The 27,034-nt window shown below is 35.7% G+C and overlaps 1 protein-coding gene across 3 annotated transcripts in view; it reads right to left on the bottom strand.

Moving 5' to 3' along the window:
- The window catches only part of LOC120633162 (ran-binding protein 9), a 56,903-nt gene extending 31,081 nt beyond the window's left edge, over positions 1-25,822 (bottom strand). For all 3 annotated transcript variants that reach the window (XM_039903291.1, XM_039903292.1, XM_039903293.1), the window contains exon 1: positions 25,581-25,822. In XM_039903291.1, the coding sequence (XP_039759225.1) occupies positions 25,581-25,773 (193 nt within the window). In that variant the 5' untranslated portion in view covers positions 25,774-25,822. The remainder of the gene's footprint in view (positions 1-25,580) is intronic.
- Between the last annotated feature and the right edge of the window lie 1,212 nt (positions 25,823-27,034).

The following is a 27,034-nucleotide window of genomic DNA, read 5'->3' as shown; positions in this document are numbered from 1 at the left end:
TAACAAGCAATCTCAGACTAAGTTACTATGTAAGCATCAAATTAATACCTAATATCCAATGTAATCCATAAACTTCTGATGCTACCATAGAGTACGATTATGAAAGCGATCCGTGCGAAAATGTTAAACATTAAGCAAATGATAGCATAAATATTTCGATCTACGATTTGAAGTCTTTTGATTAGATTAATAAATAAAGGGCATTCGCAATCTGGAGTGAAAAAACGTAATACTTATTTACTAAATAGAGGAGAGCGACTGTATTGCACCATTTTCAAATGTGAACACTAATGTTCCGGTTCCGGCTACACATTACCGGTAGCTAGTATTTGAAACTCGAGTTTTTTTTTGACGGTATAATGCTAACTGGCGGTAATTGTGATTATGATTTGGATACAGTTATTATACCTATCCTTTCGCACGGATTTATAACGCTCAAGTCTCTTTTAATACTGTGTGTATCACGTATAGGTCACACCATTCGCGTACATAACATTCTTTGTTTTATTTCACAAATTCTTACAGGTTTGATCATCATCAGTACGCTCACAGCCTTACGAGGTAACTGTCCGTCTGTCAGAGCCATATTTTCGTATTAATACAACTGTTGGTTATTATGTATTATCATCATCATCCGCAGGCAGTTTACGTCCCACAGCTGGGCCAGGCCACTTCTCTCATAGGAGAGACGGTTTTAGAGCATAGACACACGGTGCTCAAATGCGGGTTGACATCTACAATGGCAACAAATTGCGAATCAAAAATATTCTTTTTTTTTTATAGTTCAAACGACCTCTAAACATCTGATTTACGTGTAAACTGCTCCAGCGATGAGTGGTGAAAATAAATATAAAATAGTTGTTCGCGGTGAACCGTAACGTTTAGACCTTGCAGTAATTAGTGCGCTCGGTTGCTAAGTGCGCTCGGCCTTGATTTGCGGTTGGGCAAGGAAGTATTAATAAAGTCGACGTGTTTTCGTAATCACATCAATATTAATAGGATAGCCTAGTTGATATCACTTGCTCCAACGATAAAGGAAACGGGGATTTAACGTGGAACCGAAGGTTTATTATTTATGTATGTATAGGTATTATCATCATCATCATATCAACCCTTTACCGGCCCACTAGGGCACGGGTCTCCTCCCAGAAATAGGTATATATAATATACCGGTGAAAGGGTGGTAGAGTCACTACAAACAGACTGACTTAACTTTTAATAAGTGCTTATATTAATTAGGCCGACGTGAAATATTGAATTTTTAGGTATAAAATAAAGCTGTGTTTTACGCCATAAATATACATAAATACTTATAATAAACATATAAACACCGAGACACTGAAAAACATTCATGTTCATCATACAAACATTTTCCAGTTGTGGGAATCGAACCCACGGCCTTGGACGCAGAAAGCAGTCGCTGCCCACTGCGCCAATCGGTCGTCAGGTATTTTATTAAGGTTGGATAAAAAAATAATTGAGTAGGTTAATAGCAGCATACAGTGTATTCAGTTAAGCGAAAGACATGTATTCAGTACGACCGATAAGATTTCAGAATTCGATAACAATCGGTTATTCGGATACTGAGCATTCCAAAATGAGGTTTAAACAATATACACTGTTACTAGCTTCTGCCTGCGAATTCGTCTGCGTGGACTTAAGAATTGGGTCTAAAGCTTGGCTCGTCAACAATTTATAATCTTACCGCGGAAACTATTTGAGAGATCAATTTCAAAGCTGTCTGCCAGTGACTTAGCTCGTAAACAGTTTTCAATTTTCCTTCAGGAAACTACTCAAAGAAATGGGATTATAGGTAGCCTGTGTTCTATTCCATGTCAAATTTCATCTAAATCCCTTCAGCCGTTTTGCGTGATTGAGTAACAAACATCACTCTTTTACATTTATAATATTATTTATTTATTATCCCTACTAATCCCTACTAATATTATAATTTGTTACGCTTTCACGCAAAAACGACTAAACCGATCATCATGAAACTTTGTACACATATTCCTGACGGTATAGGAATTAATACGACGGCCGATTGGCGCAGTTTGCAGCGACCCTGCTTTCTGAGTCCAAGACCGTGGGTTCGATTCCCACAACTGGAAAATGTTTGTGTGATGAGCATGAATGTTTTTCAGTGTCTGGGTGTTTATATGTATATTCTAAATATTTATGTATGTTATTTATAAAAATATTCATCAGTCATCGTAGTACCCATCACACAAGCTACGCTTACTTTGGGGCTAGATGGCGTTGTGTGCGTTGTCGTAATACCTGTATACCTATATACCTATATAATATAGGATGTTTTTTATCCCAAAATGCAGCTCAGTTCTTTTGGGAGAGGGCACGAAAGTGTTTGACGATTTGACACCATAACGTATGATTGGAGATAGGAAGGAGGACAAAACTCCTCAGCCGACGGCAGCCAACCCGTCATTTAAGCCTTAGCTATCCTAAATAAATAAAGTGCATAGAATTACACCTATATCGAATGCCACATGTCTTTCGAAAAACAAAAACAAACGCAGACGAAGTCGCGGGCTTTAGCTAGTAATATTATATATCCTAATAGGATTATATTTATAAAGAATTTCAAAGCGCATGATATACTGGTTCATACGAATTACTGTCTAAATGGTTTTCGGATTTTATTCGTAAGGTGTAACGTAAAATTTTCTGGTCAGGAAAAAGTTCAATCTTCTAACGCTCATAGTACACGCGGACGAAGCCGGGTCAAGTCTATTAAATAATTAAACCTTCATAGAGCAATCTCACACGCCCTTTTCCTGTTAGCTCCTGTCACTAGACACATTTCGTAAATTCAAAATTATTTAAAAAAAAAAAGTCAAGTTTGTCTGCTGTTAATGACTCTACCACCAGTAACACCGAGAATCTGGCCTCATCATCATTTGTTTTTTTTCTAACATAATTTTAAAATTTAACAAACATTATGTCTATCTTGAGTGAGACGGTGAAAGCCTAATGGTTAGGATTTCGTCTTCACTTTCCGGGGACCGAGTTCGAACACGAACCCTTCTAAGTTATGTGCGTTTTCAGCAATAAAATATAAGTTGCTTTAACGCCACATTGATAGGAAACCTGCAAGCCTGAAACTCTCCATAATGTTCTCAAAGGCGTGTTTAGTCCACCTTAAACGGACTACGCCTTAAATCCTTCTCAGTGCGGAAGCATAACCGTGCCCTTTAGTTGGCCGTTAATGGGTGAGACGAAAGCGGAGCGGCCTGCTACCAAAAAACTTAGTCATTAAGAATTCCATCAATTGTATAGCTAACTCGATATGTGTGAAGTCTACTATTCCGCACTTGGCCAGCTTGGTAAACTACGACCTAAACCCTTTTAATTCTGAGAGGAGACCCGTGCCCTGTACTGGGCCCGTAATGGGTTGATGATGTTGATAGTAAACTGGATGTATTTAATGTATTTTTCACAACAGTCACAACATTGAAAGGTTAAGTTAGTTAATACATCCTATAGGCTTAGCGGGTAAGTAATGTTGTGCCTACTGGAGGCTTTTATGATTTGAATAAGGAACATCGCGCGCAGCGTAATAAAATCAGCTCATTCTAATATTGCTATCTGCCTCTTAAGTATGATGGCGTCCCTGTCACTCACCAAAAAACCATAAGCGAAGCGAAAACCATAGAGCATAGATCGTAAAAAAAATCCCTGCAATTCAATATTTTATTTATTAAAGAACCGTTTGGTTGGGTTTCATCCGTAACGTAAGACATTGCTTCACCCCATTTTGAACAATCCACTTTCATTAGGTACACTAAAATAGGCTTTTTAATCAAAAATAAATAACTATTTAATTGGATTAGTCTATTAATAGTCTTCTCCCACACAAACAGCAACTAAACGGTATCAAAAGTTCTCTCTAACTCGGTAAAGTTTCTGCGGGTACGAAGTAGCGGGAAATTCGTCTTTATTGATTCCAGTTTGGTTAACATACCCCAGAGAAAGTTAAGCGTCGTAGTTACTGCTACTAGAATTAGTGGTTTTTGTGACAGAGTTTTGATTCAGTATTCATTTACAAAATAGGATATTGACATTCATAGTACCCATTAACTAAAACTGAATTGTAAATTCAATAAACGAAAATAAACTACGTACCAATATAAAAATAACACGAATCTAACATGGCAGTGATTTATTTTAATATGATATTTAAACATTTCAAATATAAACTGTATTTCATAATCACCATTAAAGTAAATCTAACGTTGCTCTTTTGAATATATCAACAGCATATTTACTGCCTACTACCTACAGGTCCCCCCCTCTCCCAAGAGAATCGTATACCTAGAGCTTACACACTCCACGCTCCTTAAATGATTGGTGTCCTTTACAAATTATTTCCTGTTTCGACGATTTGTTTGTTTTGGTTTTGAAAAAAATGTTAAAAAGTAATCCGCCAAGCCCCACTGGAGCAGCGCAGTCTATTCGCAGTCTATATCATGTCTGCCTGCTACCGTAACCTCGCATCAAATAATAATCTAGATAAAGATAACTAGATTAGCTGTGATAGCACAGTTGGTACGAGCTAGACTTCACTTTCGAGTTCGAAAACCAGAACGCAGGTCTAACTTTTCTAAGTATGTGCGTTTTCAGTAATTAAAATATCACTTGCTTTGACGGTGAAGAAAAACATCGCGACGAAACTTGCATGCCTGAGAGTTCTACATAATGTTCTCAAAGCTATGTGGAGTTCACCAATCCACGCTGGGCCAGCGTGGTGGCCTTAACCTCTTATCACTGTGGGAGGAGACCCGTGCCGCTGGGCCGGTAATGGGTTGATATGATTACGATGATAGATATCTTTTAATGGCATGTCGCTCAAGTCTTTGAGCATGACAAAGAGTTACCCTGTAGCTGAAGTTTACATTCCTAGTTTTTGATAATTATCGTAATTATGTTCAGTTATAATTAAGCTGTGATAGACCACATAGATCATTTCATGCTGTAATTATTAAAAAAAAAACTGACAAATTCATCAAAAGACCGAATAAAAATCATATTAAATACAAATTCAAATTCAAAATTTCTTTATTCATGTAGGCCTATCACAGGCACTTATGAAGCGTTCATACATATTTGTTTACATAATTGTAACGGGATGGTGATAACTTCGTTCGCCAACTTAAATCTAAAGCTACGAGGGTTCCAAACGCGCCCTGGTCTAAGAAGAGCCCACAACAAATTTAATTAACTTATTTATACTGAATCCCTGATTTTAGTTTTTTTTTTTTCAGTCCACTACAAGTTAGCCCTTGACTACAATCTCTCCTGTTAGTGATACCCCTAATTTCTTTCGACGCGACATCGCACCGAAACACTAAATCGCTTAGCGGGACCTCTTTGTTGGTAAGGTGGTAACTAGCCACGGTCAAAGCCTCTCACCAGACAAAAGTGGTGTTTCATGTAATGTATGTATTTTTTTATTTGACGTCTGGAACACATTCCTTCTCTGGTTGGCTTAATTGCTGCTTAGTTACATATAAAAATTATTTGCATAAACCCAAAATGAGTACACTAAAAACAGATTCGAAAAAAATGGTCCAAATAACCAGACCTTATATTAGTTGAAGAGATATGTTACGTACGAATGATATTAGACGCGTTCATTATTTAAGTTCATGTAGGAATACAAATCAATTGTGTTAGTGGGAGTCACATCCCACACACGAGCTAAAAGTACATAGATGTCAATGGGCAACCTCTTTTGGGCATAGTTACCTAGGTACTCTATTTATGTCTAGAGATAACTCACAGAACTGCGGCAGGGTGAAAAACACATTAAATAAATAATAAATAAATAAATAAATATACTATGACAATACACACATCGTCATCTAGCCCCAAAGTAAGCGTAGCTTGTGTTATGGGTACTAAGACGACTGATGAATATTTTTATGAATAATATACATAAATACTTAGAATATACATAGGTATAAACACCCAGACACTGAAAAATATTCACGCTCATCACACAAACATTTTCCAGATGTGGGAATCGAACCCACGGCCTTGGACTCAGAAAGCAGGGTCGCTGCAAACTGCGCAAATCGGCCGTCGAAACCATTAACCTCAATATATATAATAAATATGGATTTTTTTTTTATATTCCGCTTTATTTAGTAGGTACTTTACATTAAATTGTTAAGTTGAGCCCGGGGTGGTTTAAAACAAAATAATTTAGGTATTGGTGGTAACGTGACCGTGTTATCTAGTCACCAATTACAAAAAACGTAAAATAAGAATGAATTAGAATATCCATTGTTGTTAAAAAGAATAAAGAAAAGACCGTACAAATCGGTCGCGAAGGGCAAACTAGTCTTACATTATCTTCAATTAAGTATATCTGATGCGTTGTTAGTTCTGCGACTTAAGATCCTTCGCTTCGCCTAATATTGGACAAGAACAAAGACTTACTTCCGTGTCATAACATTCAAATGCCAACCCTATCGACATCATCAGCACAACGTATTGAATTGTTTTAACTGCGACAGAATTAAAGGAGAATTTAATCTCTATTACTGATGCATAGCACAGATTATCCAATGACTTGATATATAACTCATGCAATGCCACGGGCATCTACAGACATGACCAACTTCCTACTCCAATTTACGCCGCAACATTATTCATCACCTCAAGCAATGTACGTCCTCTACTAGACATAGATAATCGTATGATTTTTTTACACTCAACACCTAATTAGTAAGAAATGAATATTTATTAGCTTTATTTTGGCGTCTTTGGCACTATTAGTTGTACACAAAATGCTTAGCTAACCCAAAATAATCTAAAAATAGTGCTATCTACGTTTCTAGATTTGTATACAACCGAATCAGTACTGATATTTAACAATAGGAGACAGAAACGATTTAAGCGTATATCGATTAATAGAAGCAACTAAGGAATTAGGGTTTTTACTAATTATATTTAGGCACGCTAAAAAAAATTAGTAATAACCGAATGATAATTCAACTAAACATTTCTTCGTGACCAACAAAGGACGAGGCTCGGAATTGTTTCGCGCTTCCTGGTATCAAATGGGTGAAAAACACCGCCATTATTTTTTTAACTAAGTAGTTAGTTTGGTACGTAAGTTGGATAAAGAATTTTCTGTCTGTAGAGGCCTTTTAATACGAGTGAATTGCAAGGGAATTCAATCTCTATTGCCGATGAACAGTGGAGATTATCCAATGGTTTGAAACCTTGTTCGTGCAACACTATAACAAGGTCGATAGAACAGTTCTTTCGCCAAGGGAAAATAGCATCTGTTTCATTGGTATAGAGTGTAAAAGGAGCGATTGAAGGGAATGGAAACAGAGGGGAGAACACGTGGCGACCCAACGTAAGCGAGCTTGACCTAGTTAGTAGATGCACCATTTTGGTCCCATTTCGTAAGCGAGGCCCTTCGTCGCCGATTTCTTTGTGTGAAAACCTTTGATACCTTCACTTCTGGCTTCTTTTGTGACATTTCAATTTTTTAAACATTGGGTGGTACTGGTTACGCGAAAGTAACATATTATATCTAACTATACTTATAATAAAATGGAAAGTTCAAATTTTTTAGTTTAAACGCACTCAGAGCTGAAAAAACCAGTCGAATTTCATCTCTACGCGTTCCTGAGATAAACAATTGGACAGACTGATAGACAGACAGACAGACAGACGAACAACAAAGTGATCCTATGATAGTTTATTTTTTTCCATTTGAGGTACCAAACCCCAAAAATAATCAGAGTAAGTTATGATTTGACTGAGATGCAGAATGATCGGCAAAAACTACCTTATTAAAAGTCTGTAAATATAGTTAAGCTAAACAACACAATTTTTGAAAATAATAAATATAAATAAAAACATTTTCCGAAAAACAGACATAAAATCCTGACAACGTAAAAAATCTGCAAGTATTGCATTCTTGCAAACTTTTGCCTTTTTTTCTTGACTCTTTATCCAAGCTACCTATATGGAGCTTGGAAGAAAGCAATACCTACTAAACTTATTCTAGAGAAATCGTTGATTAGGATTTAGGCCATTTTATTTTAATATTTTCATAAATTCGAATATATCAGATATTTTCGAATTTTAAAAATTTCCTGTATTATATATTTTTCTTAGAAAACTTTTGGCAAACTGGGATATGACAGAGGAATGAAAAATGTTCTTAATAATGCATAACCCAAATCAAAAATTGAAGTCAAAATTTATACCTATTATTATACAATGGCCAAATGAAGATCTCCTTTTGGGGAAAATTGAATAAAAACGTGGAAAACCACAGAATTAAGAACATACGGAACTATCATTCAGCCATTATTGCATGCAATGTGCTCAAAACAGTGAAAACAAACGCCCCGTCCGCATCTCACGCGTAATGTTGCTAGCTAGCAATCTATTCCCATTTTCCCCATGTTATGGTAAACGTTTAGAAAATTAAAGAAAAAATAATTACTGTCAACTGCTAAATGGAGTGTAGTGACTAACCGTCTGTTCGCAAAACACTACAGTGTAGTGGTTTTTGATGCCTCAATGTTAGTTGTGTACACAGTTTCTGTATTTTCTTAATTCTGTGCCAAAAACTATTATTTTCTAAATAAATCGTCATCTACAAATGGTATTATTAATCTAAGTAAATAAAGAAACTTATAAATAAGTACTTAATATATTGTAGTAAACTTACTTTAAGTAGTATTATTATTTAGGTAGTTACTTCAGGTAGTATTTATTGAATATAGTATTTTTCTGGACTTAGGAATTCTGATATTTAATTTAATGATACTTAACCTAGTAACAGCACTTTAGAATTTTTATCTCCCGATTCAGGTCATTGTTTTCGGATTTTTACCTTTATCTGTGCCAAAAGACTTATCTCGGTGCCAAATTCTAATATTGTAGACAACTGGAAAGTACGCCGCAACTTTATTGAACCGAATACGCAATAGGATATGTAAATTACTATCTAAACTTATTCGTGGAACACGGAACTACGTAGATTATGACGAAAAAAATGCGTGCCTATTTAATTTACGAACGACAAAATTTGCTGTAGGTATGATAAGAGAAATACGAGTTAATTAATCCAGTCACATCAAGGTCTGTGACCCGTTCGGAACAAAAAATAGTTTTCTGAGCGATTAGCTGACTAGGGCCCGTATTTAAAACCAACATCGATCTAAGAACATGTTCTCACATATAGACCAATCTGTGCTGAGACCGAACATGAGAATTGAGAACGATTTATTAAAAGGATGATGATGGATGATTGGTTGGTTACAATTTAAACCGATATTTCCGAAATCTCGGAAACATATTTCCTCGTCCTAAGAGTGACTGCAAACGGAACTCGCATATACATTTTCTTAAGATTATTTGATCTTAAAAAAACTTCATGATCTCTAGCAATTAAACAACAGTTCCACAACAAATTTAGAACCCCGTCTCTGCCCATAAGGCATAAATTATATTAGATTGTCTTTCAATAAGTTGGTCAGACAATCAAGCGCGGTTTTATAGTTCGCACATCGTAGTAATTCCAATTTCTGAATTTCCTTTAGTCTGGTGGAAGAGATCGGCTGTGGCTTGTTACTACCCTACGAAAAAAGCCGTGCTGCCAAGCGTTTTAGCGTTCCGGTGCGATGCCGCGTAAAAACTGATTGGAGTACCATACGCCAAACAGGATAGCCTAGGACTTTCCAGCCTGGGCGCCGTAAGGAATCCTCTGTACTTTAAAAACAGCTCAGCCATCGCAATTATGGTCTAGATTCTGTAGATCTTTATTTTTTGTGCCTATTTGCCTATCTAACTAATATTTACCTATCTATTTTAACTAGCTATGTTAATGATCGGGAGCCTTGACAAATTTCTAAACTTGTAAGTGAACCGCGAACTTAAAAAGGTTCGGAGCCCCTGGGTTAGCCCGCTACCATCCTAGACTGCATGATCTTTTACAAACAGGTGAGATAAAGGGATAACTTGTAACTTAATAATAAATAAATAAATAAATATACTACGACAATACACACATCGCCACCCAGCCCCAAAGTAAGCGTAGCTTGTGTTATGGGTACTAAGATGACTGATGAACATTTTTATGAATTATATATACATAAATACTTAGAAAGTACATATAAACACCCAGACACTGAAAAACACTTAATGCTCATCACACAAACATTTTCCAGTTGTGGGAATCGAACCCACGGCCTTGGACTCAGAAAGCAGGGTCGCTGCCCACTGCGCCAGGTGACACTCGCTGGGTGTTACGGCTTTTATTCCAGGCTACAGAAAATTCGGCATTGTAGCAATTCATTATGAAGCCGCGTAGCAACCGATTAGGCTTATGGCTTTATTGTAACTGCAATCATCCTAACACGTCAGCTCTCTACCAGAATAGACTGCATATGATCACATGGGGAAATGGCAAACAAGAGTTTACATAATCTTGTATATAACCTTAATTATTTTTTTGGCGTACGGCTTTTGAAGTCGGTTTTATAAAATATTTATATTAATGAACTCGTTCATTGCGCCGAGTCGTATTGTGTAAATAATTCGTCTCTTCGTAATAATCGAGGAACGCGTAATTCTGACGCGTTTTGTTCTTTTGTCGTTCTCATTGTGTCGCACTGTGCAAATACCTCTTTATACTCATCGAGCTAATATGCGCCGCTACATTGTAGCTATTGAGATATATTATAGCGTGTTCGAATTAAAAGAATGGACTTGCTGGGAATGTAAGTCAATAATTTTGTACTAAAACTAGCGGTCCCTCGCGACTTCGTCCTCGTATAAGTCAACTCTAAATGATAGGCATATGCTGCCGCGGACTTTTTTTTAGAACTCTTAAAGGGTGTTCCCCTTTAAGAGTTCATACATGATTTTATCGAAACTTTAAACCTTTTACGTATGCTCTCAAAAGGAAAAATAAAAACCCGATTTTGAATCATTCTTAATTGGTGCTATGCTCCTATTGGTCTAAGCGTGATGATATATAACCTATCGCCTTCCATGACAAACAGGATATCAAACACTGAAACATTTTTTCATATTGGACCAGTAGTTAATGATCATCGCGTTCAAGTAACAAACAAACTCTTCAGCTTTATTTATTAAAAGAAGAAGAAACACTTTGTTGCGCGTATAACATACAGGAGCCATGCTTGTGTCAGGCAATAATATATTTGATATTTGAAATTATTTTGCACGCCTCATAAGCGAAGCGTTAAGGTTGTGCTCTACTCTCGACATTTCAAAAAAAGCAGTTTTCTCGAAACTGAAATTGATTTTTTGTTATTTATATTGCAAATTAAAATGTTTAAATTTGTCATATTTTATAGAAAAATTTAGTTTGTTAAATAATTTGTTTCTTTAAGACATTTTAAGTATTGCTTATAATTCTAAAATAGTTTCTGTACTAATTGAATTCAAAAAGTCTGATTTCGCTTCCTTATTTTATGTTTTATTTATACAAATCCTTATGGTAGTCCATATTTAGAGAACTTACTCTAATTGTAACTTCCAATGTGCAATCATTATGACATTCCCGTGTCTTGTTTACAAAAAATGAATAATAATTAATATGAAAAAATGAATAATAATGAGCATTGAAAGTTTCAGTTAAAAAAATTTCAATTTTATTGTGAAAAAAATGAGATTATGAGGCGTGCACTTTTGGATTTTCCAAATTTTTTTAAATTATGTTTGGGACCACGAAAAAAGTATCCTATCCCGATTTTTATTTCTTAATTTAAAAGTACTTGATATTATTGTAATAATAATAGATCATATGTACGAGTAAGTATGTATAATCGATTATGATCTGACATTTTTATAGAACATTAAAAAGCAAATCGATTATTTTTTCGCAAAACATCTCGTTATCCAATTATAATCGAATCGAAAATAACTCTTGTGGTTGGTCTGTGCCCTGTGGTTTAAATCACGGTCATTTTTGTGTGCTAATTACTTGAATATTATATTTGACAATTTTTACCCTTCAACTGCGAATTCTAAAAGAATTTTTTCTAAAAAAATAAAACAAACTGCAGAGCAGATTTCCGTAAATTATTTGCATTTTGTAAAATAATCCCTATTCACGAGAAAACTGAATTAGCATTGTTAAATGAGGAATATTTTACAGAAAACTTACAAAAAGTCCAAAAGTTTTATTCAGTACGAAGATGTGACAAACTAAAACTTACTAAATATAGTAATTTGTATGGTAAAAGACGATTGCTGTACGTCATACCTTACTTAAATAACCAGCTTCCTAAAGAGCTTAGGGAAGTTATGACGAAGAAAAATATTAAGTACATACTTAAACAACATTATATAGATCTTATAACAAACAAATATATTTAATGACAAAATCTGAGAAAAAATTAAAAACATCCAGTACATGTACAGTGAAGGAATATGTATACCTATACTGAGCTATATAAATTATGGAACGTAAACAAAAGGTTTTTATATTTATCATTGTCGACCTACCCGCATTCTAAATGGTAATGTGAATAAGTAACGATTTTGTAGCATTAATTGTGAATGTTAATATATTAATCTATTAGACTAGATACAAACAAATCAAAAATTTGTCAACGGCTGGGGGTACGGAAAAATTCTTTTGAGTTTATGCCTACACCTTTAAGTTACGACCTGTGATGTATAATGAGTTAATAAATAAATAATTATTCATTGTAAAATCAACATCTACTGAGGATCCTCCGGTTTCGGAGCGAAACGTGCGTAGAGGGTACATTGCCGAAGATCTGTTTGGTGTAGAGTCTTATACTATGAAGAAATTATAAACTACACCATACAGATTCTCCTGCTTTTCGCGAAGTATAGCAAATTAAGCTTAATTTTCATTATATATCATGGATTTCCGCAAAGTAACACCTCTTTCTATGCAATAATTACTTGAATTTATTTCATTGTTTACTTTTTTCAGTCTCATGCCGTTTTGAATTTTTTACGTCGAGTTGAGATAATAATTATATTTCCTCCATATAATCTAAAACTACTGTAGTGTTGTGTTTTGGAGCCATGTGACTCTCATTAACGCTAACCTTAGATATTCTGAAAACAGTTTTTCCCAATCAAAAAAATATTTTTGTGAATTAAAAAAGAATAATCAATTTACGATAACATTTATCGAAATACAAAAATATTTGGAAGTGGCCCAAGATCCATACTGTCCTGGTCATTCTCTTCTATTCTCTTCTCGAGCGGGTGAAGATCATTATCTACACCCATGTACACCCAACAATAGAATATCATCATAGTAAATAAAAGATGTATTTGACAGTTTGACAGTTCAAAAATGAGTGCTCCGAACGTCACAAAACTTTACAGGATTACTCGCCAGGTCAATCCGGAGATTCCCTAAAAGTTTCATTGAAATCGGTCAAGCCGTTTCGGAGCCTATACGGAACATACCCACACACTTTCTCTTTTATATATATAGATAGATAGATAGATAGATATAGCAATATCTTGGAACGAATACCTAGTTAATACAATCAGAGTATAGAGCTTCTGTACCCTGCCCGTGGTACGCCCCCTGATCTCATTTAGTAAGGACAATGGAAATCTCATAAAGCTGAGCTCATTCAACCGAACAGATTTACGAGTGAAACAGAAAAATAAGAACAAAGATGTTGTAAATATTAAAGTATGAAACAAAAGTTTAATAATGCATAGAAAAAGATGGCTTTTGTGTAAGAACAGGGAAAAGATCACAGACTTATTTTGCTCTCATAACAATTAACAAGCTGTACCTAACGAGCGATAAGCTGCTATATCTAAGCTGCTAAATCTATATACTTAAGGACTTAAGACGCGGAAGGGGATGCGAAGCGTTGAGTCAGGGTATATTAGTTGCAGAACAACGAACGAAAGTCCTGCAGAAGCAGTTGGAAATCTCGGACTACAAAGTAATTTTTTTAACAAGCTAAGTTATTTTTGTTCCAGATTGCAGCAATATTGATAAATCTATTGAGCATTAAAGAATAAACTCGCATTCCTTATTTTATTATAGATGGTGTTATTATAAAAAGACTTAATCAATGGGAGTCATATATAATTCAAAATGGAGGTTGAAGTGAAATTCAGTAAGCGTCGCCTTGCGGGCTGGGTGACCCCATTACGGAGCAGTTCCCGGGGGAGCGCGCTTACAAACACCAAGGATAGGGGACTAAGGTTGGAGCTTTGGAGCACTACTTGCACATTGACATACAAACATTTATCTATGATTGAAGCAAACAAAAGTAAAGACGAATCGACATTATAGAAACCAGAAAAGATCTTACAACATATTGGGTATGCTACTTTTGTTTTTTTAATAGTAGGTAATAATTGACGGATGGAAGCAGAGCCTGATGGTAAGTGGGAAACCATCGCCTATAAACAGAAAAACGGGATATGGATGAACAAGTCCTACAACGTGACCTGCGGACTCCATCAACCTGAGAAGCAGATGTGAATCCTCGTGTGCCTTTCAAACCAGACGCAGCATTACAGCATTACAACCACGCTGCTTAGCGGCAGAAATAAGTATGGCGTAATTCCCCAGTCGAGCAGTCGCAAAAAGCTCTACTACTAATTAAAAAGTTATTTTTTTTAAATTATTAGGCATAAAATATTAAACCTTTTAAAAAAATAAAACATTTTGCTATCAAACCACATTTTATGTAGATAAACCTTGTCGTATATACCTTAAAATTAAAATGCCCTAAGTTTTAATTATTAATGTATACGGGAGGGATGTTTACGTCTATGAGCAAGATGCCTGTTTTATTTATATAATATTTCTTTACGAAACCACAGGGAACGGCTAGTTTAATAAAAATATTGTTTCTTTATTCAAGTCAAGTAATGTCAAATATTTCTTTATTCAAATAGGCACATACAAAATGTGTACATAGTAGTGAGTAGTAATGGCGATAACTACATTCATAAAATTAAAACTAAAGCTTCGAGGGTTCCAAACGCGTTCTGGTCTAAGAAGAAGCCCACAACAAACTTAGCCGGGTATTACAAAGTATCTACTAAGCTATTAAATTCTAGAGCTACGTAATTCAGACAACTCAATAAAAATAGAATATCCAGCGCAAATTCTAATATCAAGGAGTATATTATTTTCGTTTCATGATATCAACTCTGAGCCAAACTCGTGTCGGAACCGTGTCGATTTAGCAGCATAGTAAAATTATCATGTTATGAATTAGTAGCCTTTGCCCGCGGCTTCGCTCACGTTAAGTTTAATCTTTGATTTAGGAAATTTTAACTACAAAGGTTTCAAAGTCTTGCTGCTAATAGAACAAAAGTTTACCCTCGTTTTTTACTACACATATATAATAATATATGGATATTAAGGATATACCAGTTATACTAAACCGCCTAAAACTAAACTGCCTAGGGAGATCATCAAAAATTTAAAAGTAAATCGCAATCTTTTTATGGAGATTCTATACTTTATGTTTTATTAGAATTAAGGCTATAAAGCCCGTTTTCACTTACATCGAACAAGGCAATTCCTAAGGAGACTAAGGCATACATCAAAGAGTTGGTGAAAAGTTTTTGTTCCATAGACATCATTCATCAGTCATTAGGCCTATGTTTAGTAAAAGGGGGCATTGGTTACTATTTTAACTTTATATTTTTATTTTACAATAGGTTAGCCCTTGACTGCAATCTCACCTGGTGGTAAGAGATGATGCAGTCTACGATGGTAGCGGGCTAACCTGTTAGGGAGTATGGTAGTCATACCTCCTAATCGGTTTCTATACGACATCGCACCGGAACACTAAACCTCTTGTGTCGTTACGGTGGTAACTACGGCTAAAGCTTCCCAACAGACTCAAAGCTTGTTTTAGGTGCCTAATAAAATAAATAAATAAATAGTGAGTCGCTTGTTTTACGGAGAAAAAAACTCGTATGCGAAGTCGCACGTGGTAGTGAATAATGATAGCCCTTTATGAGGTCCTGCACCTCCTGGCGCAGTCAATGCCCCTCGTTTGCCAGTTGAAACACTTCTTTTTAGGGTTCCGCAATATCGTCCCAAGTTAATTGCAAAGTGACCCTGGAATTCCCCTCTTTTCAATACATAGACATAATATATAGTCTTGTATTTTGGTATCTAATATACCCTTCCGGAAACAGCGAAGAGTTTCCTTTATTCCTTCCGGGAAGGAAACGAATGATCGAGGGATAGTGAATTTCCAAAATAAAAGAAAATTCAATACATTTTTCCCTAAATTATATCTACAACGAATAAAACTTAACAAATTTGTTTTTTATCATTAAAAAAACTATGCACTCAGTCTCAGTCTATGAACTCAAAGACGCTACGAAGTTATGGGTACTAAGATAACTGACGATTTTATTAGTGAATTTTATACTACGTATTAATATAATTATAATACCCAGATACTGAAAAATAATCATATTCATCACATAAACCGACAACTTCCCACAACTGGAAAATGTTTGTGCGATGAACATGGATGTGTTTCAGTGTCTGGGTGTTTATCTGTTATATTATAAGTATTTATGTATATTATTCATAAAATCGAACCCACAGTTTCGGGCTCAGAAAGCAGGGTCACTACCCACTGCGCCAATGGGCCGCCATTAATTAGGGATAATTTAGAGTAATGTTAAAGAACTGAAACCATTGTAACATTTTGTTGCTATCTCTACCTAGTACGAATACCGCAAAGAGAAAGCGATATTGTTCGAAAGCTTTCGAGTTGATAGGCAACAGTGGAAATTATATCTCTTGGCATAAAGTAGGCAAATAGAAGCTACTAATACTTCCTTTGGCGCGTAATGGAAATAAAATGACACTCAATTTTCCGAATGAAACGCGCGCAGTAGTAACACGAGAATTATTTTAATTTTTACTAGCTGTTTCCCGCGGTCTTACGGTTTTTTACATACCCCATGGAAACAGTTTGTTTTCTTGAGATAAAAGGTAGGTAGCCTTTGTTGCCTTCCGTCCTCTAAGCTTATTCTAAGCCAAAAATCAAGACAATTGGTTGCTTAGTTATGGTGTTAAGGAAGCAGAAACAAACCAGCACACTTTCTTATATATAATATTTTAGTAAGGATTGTCATGTAATATATATGTTAATAATTATAGTTATTGTGTGTTTTTATTCGCAGTAACTATTCCATGTATTCTTTTTTTTAACGTAGTTAAAATGTATTTAAATGCGTAAAAAATCATTTGTGATTAACGCCAAATTACCACGACGACTTTTTAAGTGCGTGCACAAGAGTTTTTTTTATTCATTATTACACTTTAAAAATCAAATAAAAAACGTTTGCGGTCCTAAGGACCCTCTTCAATAACGAAGTTCTGTACTCTTTTCTGACCATCGAAAAAAGAACACTCTTAACTAGCATATGATCTAAAAACCGATTGCTAAGTTGATTTAATATGTTACCATCTTAACATGGTCGCTGGATTGACATAACACTTAGTTATAAAGTGACATTGCCAATAAAAACGTGTCAAGTAAACAACTTAGATTCCTCTCAGAGTTAGGTCCAAAAAAGAAATTCTCATTATTGTCAAAGAAATACTAAAGTTATTTTATTCAGAATGTATATTATTCTACACCACACGAAAGGCGTCACATAATTTGCTTACTATTGATTTTAAATAATTCAGTTTGCATATTTGCCAGAGCGTTCTACGCGGAAACGTTGAATCACGCTTATGTCAGCTATCATGGTGTATCAGCTGTAGTGAACGACAGACGAGCAAGGACTAATATAGACATCGCACGCGCACACCGCATGCCCACTAGCAAACCACTGCAGGTGATACTCGCTAGGTGTCATGACCACCATCAATAATGTGCTAACAATCTGTAGCTCTGTGGTATGAGGACAATAAAGAAAAAAAAGTATACTATATTGCACACCTAGATACACATATATACAACAACGACACACTAAACCTAAGTTGTACAAATGGCAGCCTTATCGCTAAAAAGCGAGCCAAACTGCAGAGGACATAATGAGTTGCATTGTTAAGTCGACATCTTCTGAGGATGCTCGTCGGAGCAAAACATGCGTAGAAAGCTACAAAATGCATTATAGAAGGTCTGTGTGGAGTGCTGTATATATAAAGATTGAAGAAGTTATAAATTGAATCGTGCAGATTTGCATGGTATACGCATTTCGCGCAAAGGAACGCCTGTTTTATTGCAATAAGTAATTACTTATTAAAAAAAAACATGGTCGAATTATTTTTTGTGCCTGACGCTTTATTGGATGGAAGCAGGCGTTGATTTGCGGAAATCCATGATATACCATGAAATTCAAGCCTAATTTGCTATACTCCGCGAAAAGCAGGAGAATCTGTATAGTAGAATATATAATTTCTTCAATCCTTATACTACCAAACAGGAGATGTCGACTTTACAATTATTCAATTTTAAGTCAACATCTCCTGAGGATGCTCTGGTTTCGTAGCGAAACGTGCGTAAAGGGTCCATTGCCGAAAATAACACCATACAGATTCTCCTGCTTTTCCAGGAGTATAGCAAATTAAGCTAAATTTTCATGTCTGACACTAGTAGTTAGTAGTCCTTCATAAAACAAAACTAATCGTCAGACTTTGCCTCTGAATAAAATGAGTAATTTCCTGCACTTCACTCTGGATTGCTGAACTTCACACGCCTTTAAGAACATTATTTAGGTATTCAATATTTGTGTATTTTTTATTGAAATTTACAATGTATATTTAATTGTGTAAGTTTATTTTATATCTTTACTTTGTGCACATCCACTGTCCGCGATAGCTTCTTACGCAAAGGTTGTCTGTAAAAGATCACTCATAGTGATAATGCCGCCTTTGCACCCTAACAATATGTACTTTTGTCTCTGTATTGTTTCTTTGTAATTGTTGGAATTAAGTTATTCTACCTATCTATCTAACATAGAAAACTACCAGGCATGCAGGTTTCCTCACGTTGTTTTCCTCCACCGTTGAAGCAAGTGATATTTTATTTACAAAATAACGTAGTAAAGTTAGAGGTGCGTGCGCGTGCTGGGATTCGAAGTCGACAGGACGGACGGACGGACTGCGGCAGGACGGAGTTTATCTGGGACTCCCCCCTCTAAAGGGGGTATACGCAAACTAAAAACGACCAACGACCATGTCCCTCTTGTTGGCTTTGTTAGACGCCCGGGGAACCCGTTGTATACCTCCCGGACGATGTGGTCTGACCCGGGAATCAAACCATTAGACCAATTTTGTTCGTCCGTTAGTTGTTCTTTGTCTGTGAATATTGTCTGTGGATAACTGTTTGTTTATCAAAAACAAAAACACGAAAGCTACGTAAAGAGACAGTTGCATATTAAACTAGTTTCCAGGAACGGATCGATATTCAGATTGAATGTAGACAATGGGACATCTTTTATTGATTGCAAGAAAATACATTTTTTGCCTCCATCTCTAACGTCCGTTTTCTATATTCAACCTATCTATAATCCGTTGACAAGTTGCTTAGTAAAGTTGTTATTTTTTAAGAATTCTATGGAATTCTTTTGACAATAACAACGTTGCTAAGTAGTACTTTCTTAATCTGACCGAGGATCAGCTTAATAAACTTGAGCGTCTTCAAAATCTTGCTATTCGGTTCATATTTGGCCTTCGCAAATATGACCATGTTTCCGAATTTCGACAAAAACTCAAGTGGCTTCCTATTCGTCGTCGCCGGGATATGCATGTACTTTCTCTTCTGTACTGTGTGTTATTTCATCTAAATACTCCCTCGTATTTAAAAGAGAAGTTCACTTTTCTTGGTGAGCAATCGAGCAAATGTAAGATCGTGCCGTGCGCTGACGCTGTGTATGCCTTATCATAGGACAAAATTTTATAAGCGTTCGTTTAGCGTACGAGCTGTGGAATTGTGGAATGCGCTTCCATTGAGCATACGACGATCCAAATCACTGGCGATATTTAAAAGAGCAGTTAAGGCTCATTATATTGTTAACGACTTTTAATCTTAATATATATAAATCTCCTGTCACTATGTTTGTCCGCGATGGACTCCTAAACTACTTAACCGATTTTGAATTCAATGGGCACACCGTGAGCAGTCTGGTCCAACTTAAGAGATAGGATAGCTTAGATCTTTAATTATAGTCACAATTTTATTTTATTGCAAATTATTTGTCTATAATTAATTGACAGTCACATACTACTATAATCATTTAAGGCTTAGCGATACTGTAACTGAATACTTTAAAAACAAAATCAAACGCAGACGAAGTCGCGGGCAACAGCTAGTAGTATGTATATACTTACTCATTTATTGTATGTTAAAGTATTTAATTATGTAAGTGTTGTTATTATATATATTAGTTTATTTTTATATTTATTTATTTATTATATTATTTACTTTTTATCTATTTGTGCACACTAGTTTAGTATGTATAGTTAACATGTAGTTATTTGCATGTATGTATTTTAATATTTGTACCACCAGCAGTCTATTCTCCTCTTCTTTTTTTTTCCTAATTCTAAGGTTGCCTGGCAGAGATCGCTATTAAGCGACAAGGCCGCCTTTTGTATTACTACTTCTTTCGCTGTTTCTGTTTTTGTTATATTTTAAATGTTGTGGTATACAAATAAAGAGTTTAATAATAATAATAATAAGTAGTAAATCTATGGACTACAGATAGATTGAATATTGAAAATGGACGTAAGTCGTTATGACTAGTGGTTAGGTCGCTTTTAAATTGCTTCGATTTGATTTTAATTTCGATTTATCAATATTGCCTATTCAGGTAATATTTCCACTTCCGAGCACATATCGCCTCTCCAATAGAAAAGAGGGGGCATTTGTTGATCCACCACGCAGCTCGAGTACGGGGCGGCGGGCGTATCGATGATGCTAGTGATAATAATGGAACCGACGATATCTGCTTAACGTGCTCTCCGAGCAAATGTCTGAATCCAGCCGCCAGATATTTTGAAGTTAAATCGAGCAAGTTCGTGCTCAAAGAACCTCGTGATCCGACATTCCCACAACTGGACAATGTTTGTGTGATGAACTTGAATGTTTTTCAGTGTCTAGGTGTTTATTTGTATTAATTAAAAGTACTTATGTAGGCAAATATTTTATATAATTATTCATCAGTTATCTTAGTACCCATAACACAAGCTACGCTTACTTTGGGACTAGATGGCCATGTGTGTTTTGTCGTAGTATATTTGTTTTTTATGCCTTAAAATATATGGATCAAGTGGCGACGACGCAACGCAACACAACGCACTAATGACGCAGATCTCTGTCAGATTTACCTCAAGTCATTAGTTATCAAAACAAACAACAAAATTTATACAAAATCTACAGTAGAGTCAATGTCAGTGGCTGGGGATTTAGTATCTCAGCAGGGCTAGCACAGGCAGTAGACAAAGGATATAATTAACGTGACACGGAGAAGTTTACCCCCCTTGAATATTACACATATATTATTTGGATATTATTCCACTTGTGCGCCAGTGCTCGGACAGTTGATAAAGCTGTGTGAGAAGATAGATTTTTATCCTTTCCCCGGGACGATAATTGTCTCCTGCCCATGCTAGCCGTGCAGGTTCGGATTCGCCGTAGAAACGTAATACACAGCTAGTGGCGTACACTTCATACATGCAGAAAAGCACTGCATACCCTAAAATGTTTGTATGACTCATAAATGCGAAGGATTTTTCCATTTTATGGCACCTTCTTTCTTTATGCATACCCTGGTCAAAAACCCTGTGCACGCCACTGTACACAGCTGACTAGGGCTGCGAGATATCGTTAAAGGTTCTATAATATTATAATACAGCTTCAACAAAGAGAGGGCAGACAACAAAGGGCTAGTGCCTAGAGTTCTGTGACCTCGCCGTTTTAGGGAGTTGCAGTTAGAAGTCTAGACTTGGGTTAATGCACTGAAACGGACGATTCGGAGAGGGGACCCGTATAGACCGACCGAGGGGGGTTTAGAACGGCGGGACGATGATCGATCTACGTTCCCTTCATCTCGTAGCCTTTTCTTATGAAACTGTAAATTTTCGGAAACGACCAACAACTGAAGCGGTGATAACACTATTACGTTTCCCGGCATGCCTCCATGCACCTCTAACTTTCGGAGTTATGTGTGTTTTTCATTTAAGCAATTAAAATATCGCCTGCTTTAAAAGCGAAGGAAAACATCGTTAGGAAACCTGAACGCCGGAGAGCACCTCCATAAGATTCTAAAGAGGCGTGGAAAGTCTACCAATCCGCACATGGTTCTTGGGCAGCGTGGTGGACGTGCCCCAAACCCTTCTTGTGTCAAGAGGTGACCCGTGCCCCGTAACCTATAGTGGGCCGGTAATGGGTTATGAAAATGGACAACTATGTTATAGTATAGAGGATTACGTAAACGGTATAAAAGCTTGAATGTGAACTATTGCTCTAAACAAGTTGCTTCTTAAGTATTTTCAAATGCCATTTTGAGCTGGTGATTACAAAGAAAAATACTCCGCTTAGTTTGTTGTAGACTTCTTAGACCAGGGCGCGCTTAGAACCACTGGTAGCTTTAGTTTTATCGAATGTAATTTGCGCCATCACTACTCACTACTATGTACACATTCGGTATGTAATCAACGCATCAAAAGGTCCATCTAAGTGCCCTTTTGAATAACAAAATATTTGACTTCAACAACAAAACACTTATTGTTAACAATTTTGGACTTAAACGACGAGATCCAGATACTGAACTGATTAATTTGCGACTTTTACCAACATACCCTTAGTAAAGTTATCAGAAATGTACCTGCATATTTCATACATACTACTTTATATCATAAATGCGAAAGTTTGTATGGAATGATGGGTGTTTGTTACTCTTTCACGCAAAAAGTACTGAACCAATTTGAATGAATTCTGGACAGATTTTAGCCTGTTTTTTTTAAGCCTGCCCCCCCTTTATTAAAACATTGGCTGCTTCTTATCCCGGGAAAATGTACGATCCTGCAGGATTCATGAAAAAACTAAAATCCGCGGGCAATAGCTATGTCAGTTATGTCAAAACCATGGTGACTGTTATAAATCAATGTTTAGGAAGACGCCTGCATTTATATAGCTTGCTTTCCTTATTAGTAGGAGCGTTTAGGGCCAGGTTTAAAAATGAATTACCTCTCACACTGTGGTTACTAAGGTTGAAAATGATAGGTCGTGTTTATTAATTTATTAATGAATAGACTTGCGCTTCGCTGCAGTATCACCTGATGATAAGGATGATGCATCCTATTGTGGAACGCAAGTAGTTTACTTGATGCAGTGGAGTACATGGAGGGAATGCACAGGGTATGCAGATGTTATAAAATGAAGAAAATCTGCACCTCCCTGTACAAGTTATCAATACTTAAGGGTAGGCATAACTCTTACAATGCTCATCCTTTAGATTTTTATAACTCGTACTGGAGATTTTTTCATTTTATGTCATCTGCATACCCTATGCACGCCACTGACTTGATGGTGATCTACTTTGAAAGTCCAAATTTAACCTTCACTCCCTCAGAAAGCTGTAGTCTTCATTATAACTTGTCATTTCAACTAAAAATGTAATAATCTTTATACAAGAATTATTATGGTACCAAAGCCTGTCAACCTGCATTTGTTTAGCGCTGTGGGTCTGTACAACTATCATTGACAATAATTACGATAACTATAGTTACCAGTTTTTATTTAAACTCGTTAATTATTTTTTATTGTTTGCGCTAAGGATGTGATTTTGTCATTTTTAGTAATGTATTCTTAGGAAAATAATAACAGACATTTGGAAATTTTTAATAGTTGTGGTTGGTAAATAATTACAATGGAAGGCCTATTAAGGAGTTATTATTTCAACAATGCAGATACACATTTAAATTATATTTATTTGTATTTTACAAGAGTACAACACAGCTCAATAAGTTGCAAATCTAAAGTGGCAATGGGCGGGAAACAGCTTAGGCAATTAATTGTTATTTGTGACCCAAGGTGCTGGTACTGCACCATTAACTCTCTGGTAAACCATGTGGTAGCCCTCCCACTAGGTAGATAGATTCGCTGGACACAAGTATGAAAAAGACTAAAATTTCATCCATAGAAGAACCAGAGTACCAACCAACATAGCTTAACATATTGCAAAGCTAGTGACAATAAGCAGGGCATGGAGCGCCAAGAGATATCGGGGTTCAATGGTGTGTGGGTGACAACCGCACACTGAAATGCAAAATGTTTCTTAGACTCCATACTAAATGGACAGACAACATCTAGCAGTCGCAACTTGCTTGATGTTAGTCTTCTCCTTCAGTGAAGTTTAGAAGTAACAAAAGACCTATGTCCAGCAGTGGAAGTCTACCAGAGTTAAAAAGAAAATGACAGATTTAGTGTGTTTTTAGATCCTGTAAAAATATATTCATAACAGGGGGCAGACACTATAAACTGTTGTTGTGGTAGTGACACAGAAACTTGATGTTTAAAATTGCTTAATAGGCCCATTTTCCAAGCCCATGTTGCTAATTTTTTTATATTTGAATTTCATGTACTATATGAAACATTATGCAGTACCTGTATACTGCATATTGTTTCATATAGTACATTTCCACATTGTAAAAATGTTGAATTAAAGAATATAAGTATTTTAATTAAACATCTGTTCTATTTATTTTCCAATGGAATTCTATCAAAATTAGATAAATACACAATATACCAAGTGCATCTGATTGTGAACTGCAAAACAATCTGGACATTTGACTGTCACTTGCCCACTTTTAGGAAACAGTTAATAGCAAAATTCTATGCAATTCCAAGAGTCCATATAAATACAGTGTATTTGGAATTTAATGTGCACTAGAATACAAAACTAACAATTAATATAGATTTTTAGATTAATTAACATTAAAATTATTAATGATAGATTGGCTTTACTTCAAAAATAACATTACCGTTGAATATATTCAGGAAATTAATTTAAGGATGGCATAACATTATTCAATAGAAAAATATTAGGAAGCGTACACTATATCTAAAAAAGTTAAGGTATTATGTAAGGGAGGTAGAGTTTTATGAAAACAATTTGCAATTAAACCCTGAGTCTATGGATTTATGTTTATTCCTATTCTAGTTTTTGTCTGCCATTTAAATAGAGGAGAGACCTTGTAAAATATCGAACTGTTCTTATTGAATTAAATCGTCATATTAAACAAGATAAGGAAGAAACGATAACGTGTTAGTTTATTTTAAACAGTTTTCAACACGAATAAACAGTCGTCATTTATGTTCGGGGTTTCAGGTACAGTAACAAAATATACGATCAGCTGATTTCTTTGTTTGAGTCATGAATTAGTTTCAAGCGCTGCATTACGACAAAATGCTGCCCGTCAGAACATCAACCAACTTTATATACTCCTTTAAACAAATTTAGATGCATTTCAAACACTTAGAGAGTATCATTAGAGAGTTTCGCGAATAACTAACCCATAAACAAACCTTGAAACTTACCTTTGTAGTGTACTCGTAGATTATTTTGCGATAGCCCGATGTAGCTGAATTTGTCCTTTGTACTCCACGATCGAGGCAGGGGTGTTTCATCTTCGTTCACATTAGGGTAAAGCAATTTTAAACGATCTAAAGTATCACTTTGCACTTGATTTTGGGAATCCATCGTCCCCCGTCCACTACCCATCGCAGCCATTTCTAATTTCCGTATTTCACAGTTGTCAGTGACGTCACATCCACTTCTAGACAGATTGCAACAAATCTGAGAAAGAGGACCATTTTAAAATCATAAGCAATATAGATACTAATGGCCAAGCCATGGGCCAATCATTGTCCAAGTATTGGCGAAAGAGTGGCGCATATTGGCAAAGCTTATACCTCCGGGAGTCAGCATAGTATGTACGAGCCTTATAGTAGGTCTCTAGTTATGCTTTATTGAACCATAGACAAGATACATTTCCGGCTTTACCTTGAAACAAAATTCAAATTACAAACTCGATTAGGCGAGTTTGGTCAACTTTGGAATTATATTTAATTTCTGCATGAGAGGTATGTACTTTGAGCAAAATACTTATTATTAAATTCAAAAGCTATTGTTATATTATTTTTATTTGAATAGAAACAAGGGATCCGGAATCGTTAATATTTACTGATAATCACTACAGAAACGGAATACCCTTTATCAGTTAGATAATAAGATAATATCAATATGGCCAAATCGATCTAAACTTGCAAATATGCAAAACGTATATCCTAAATATATTAAAACAATTGAATCTAAAATAGAATCAAAACTTAAATTTGTTAGACACACTAAGTCTGATATATTGGAAATCAAACAGATGTATTTTGATGAAGTACTTGAAGTAGGTATTGATTTATTTTTCAATAATTATTAGTGTCGTAGTTGTTTATTAATATTTAAAGTCATATTTATGTATCTCTTTTTAGATTTACCAAGAAGCATTCAAAGATCTTGTCGGATGTACAGTCACGCATTCTGCCCTATTAAATAAAATTAAAAATGCCTATGAAGAGGCGTTAAGGATAAGAGATGAGCGCATTTCTCAATTTATTATACAAGATGTAAGTAATCATTTCGATGCACAGCTATACGAGTATAGCTGTGCATCCACTCCGTTTTTTTCTATTAACATAACCACGCAGATTGAAAGGAACCCGACATGAGTATTCCACACTTGATTAATTTAGTATGTACTCACTGTAATGCGCGTGTCTTGAAAATTTGTGTTCGATTATTTTGGTACTTTGTGTTTTGATCATAAAATCATTGCTTGCTTTGAGTGAAGTAATTGTATATGGGCGGAATCTTGAGTCAACCCTAAAAATTCAATATCCAAAGAAAAGCCGCGGTGTGGTGCAAGTGCCGTGTTGTGGTGGATGATCAGAATACAGTTGCCACAAATTTAAACTCGACCTCTTACCACGGATATCGT

This window comes from Pararge aegeria, chromosome 21 (assembly GCF_905163445.1).
Source record: "Pararge aegeria chromosome 21, ilParAegt1.1, whole genome shotgun sequence".
In the NCBI taxonomy this organism is placed as follows: domain Eukaryota; kingdom Metazoa; phylum Arthropoda; class Insecta; order Lepidoptera; family Nymphalidae; genus Pararge; species Pararge aegeria.
This window is presented reverse-complemented; position numbering and strand designations above follow the sequence as displayed.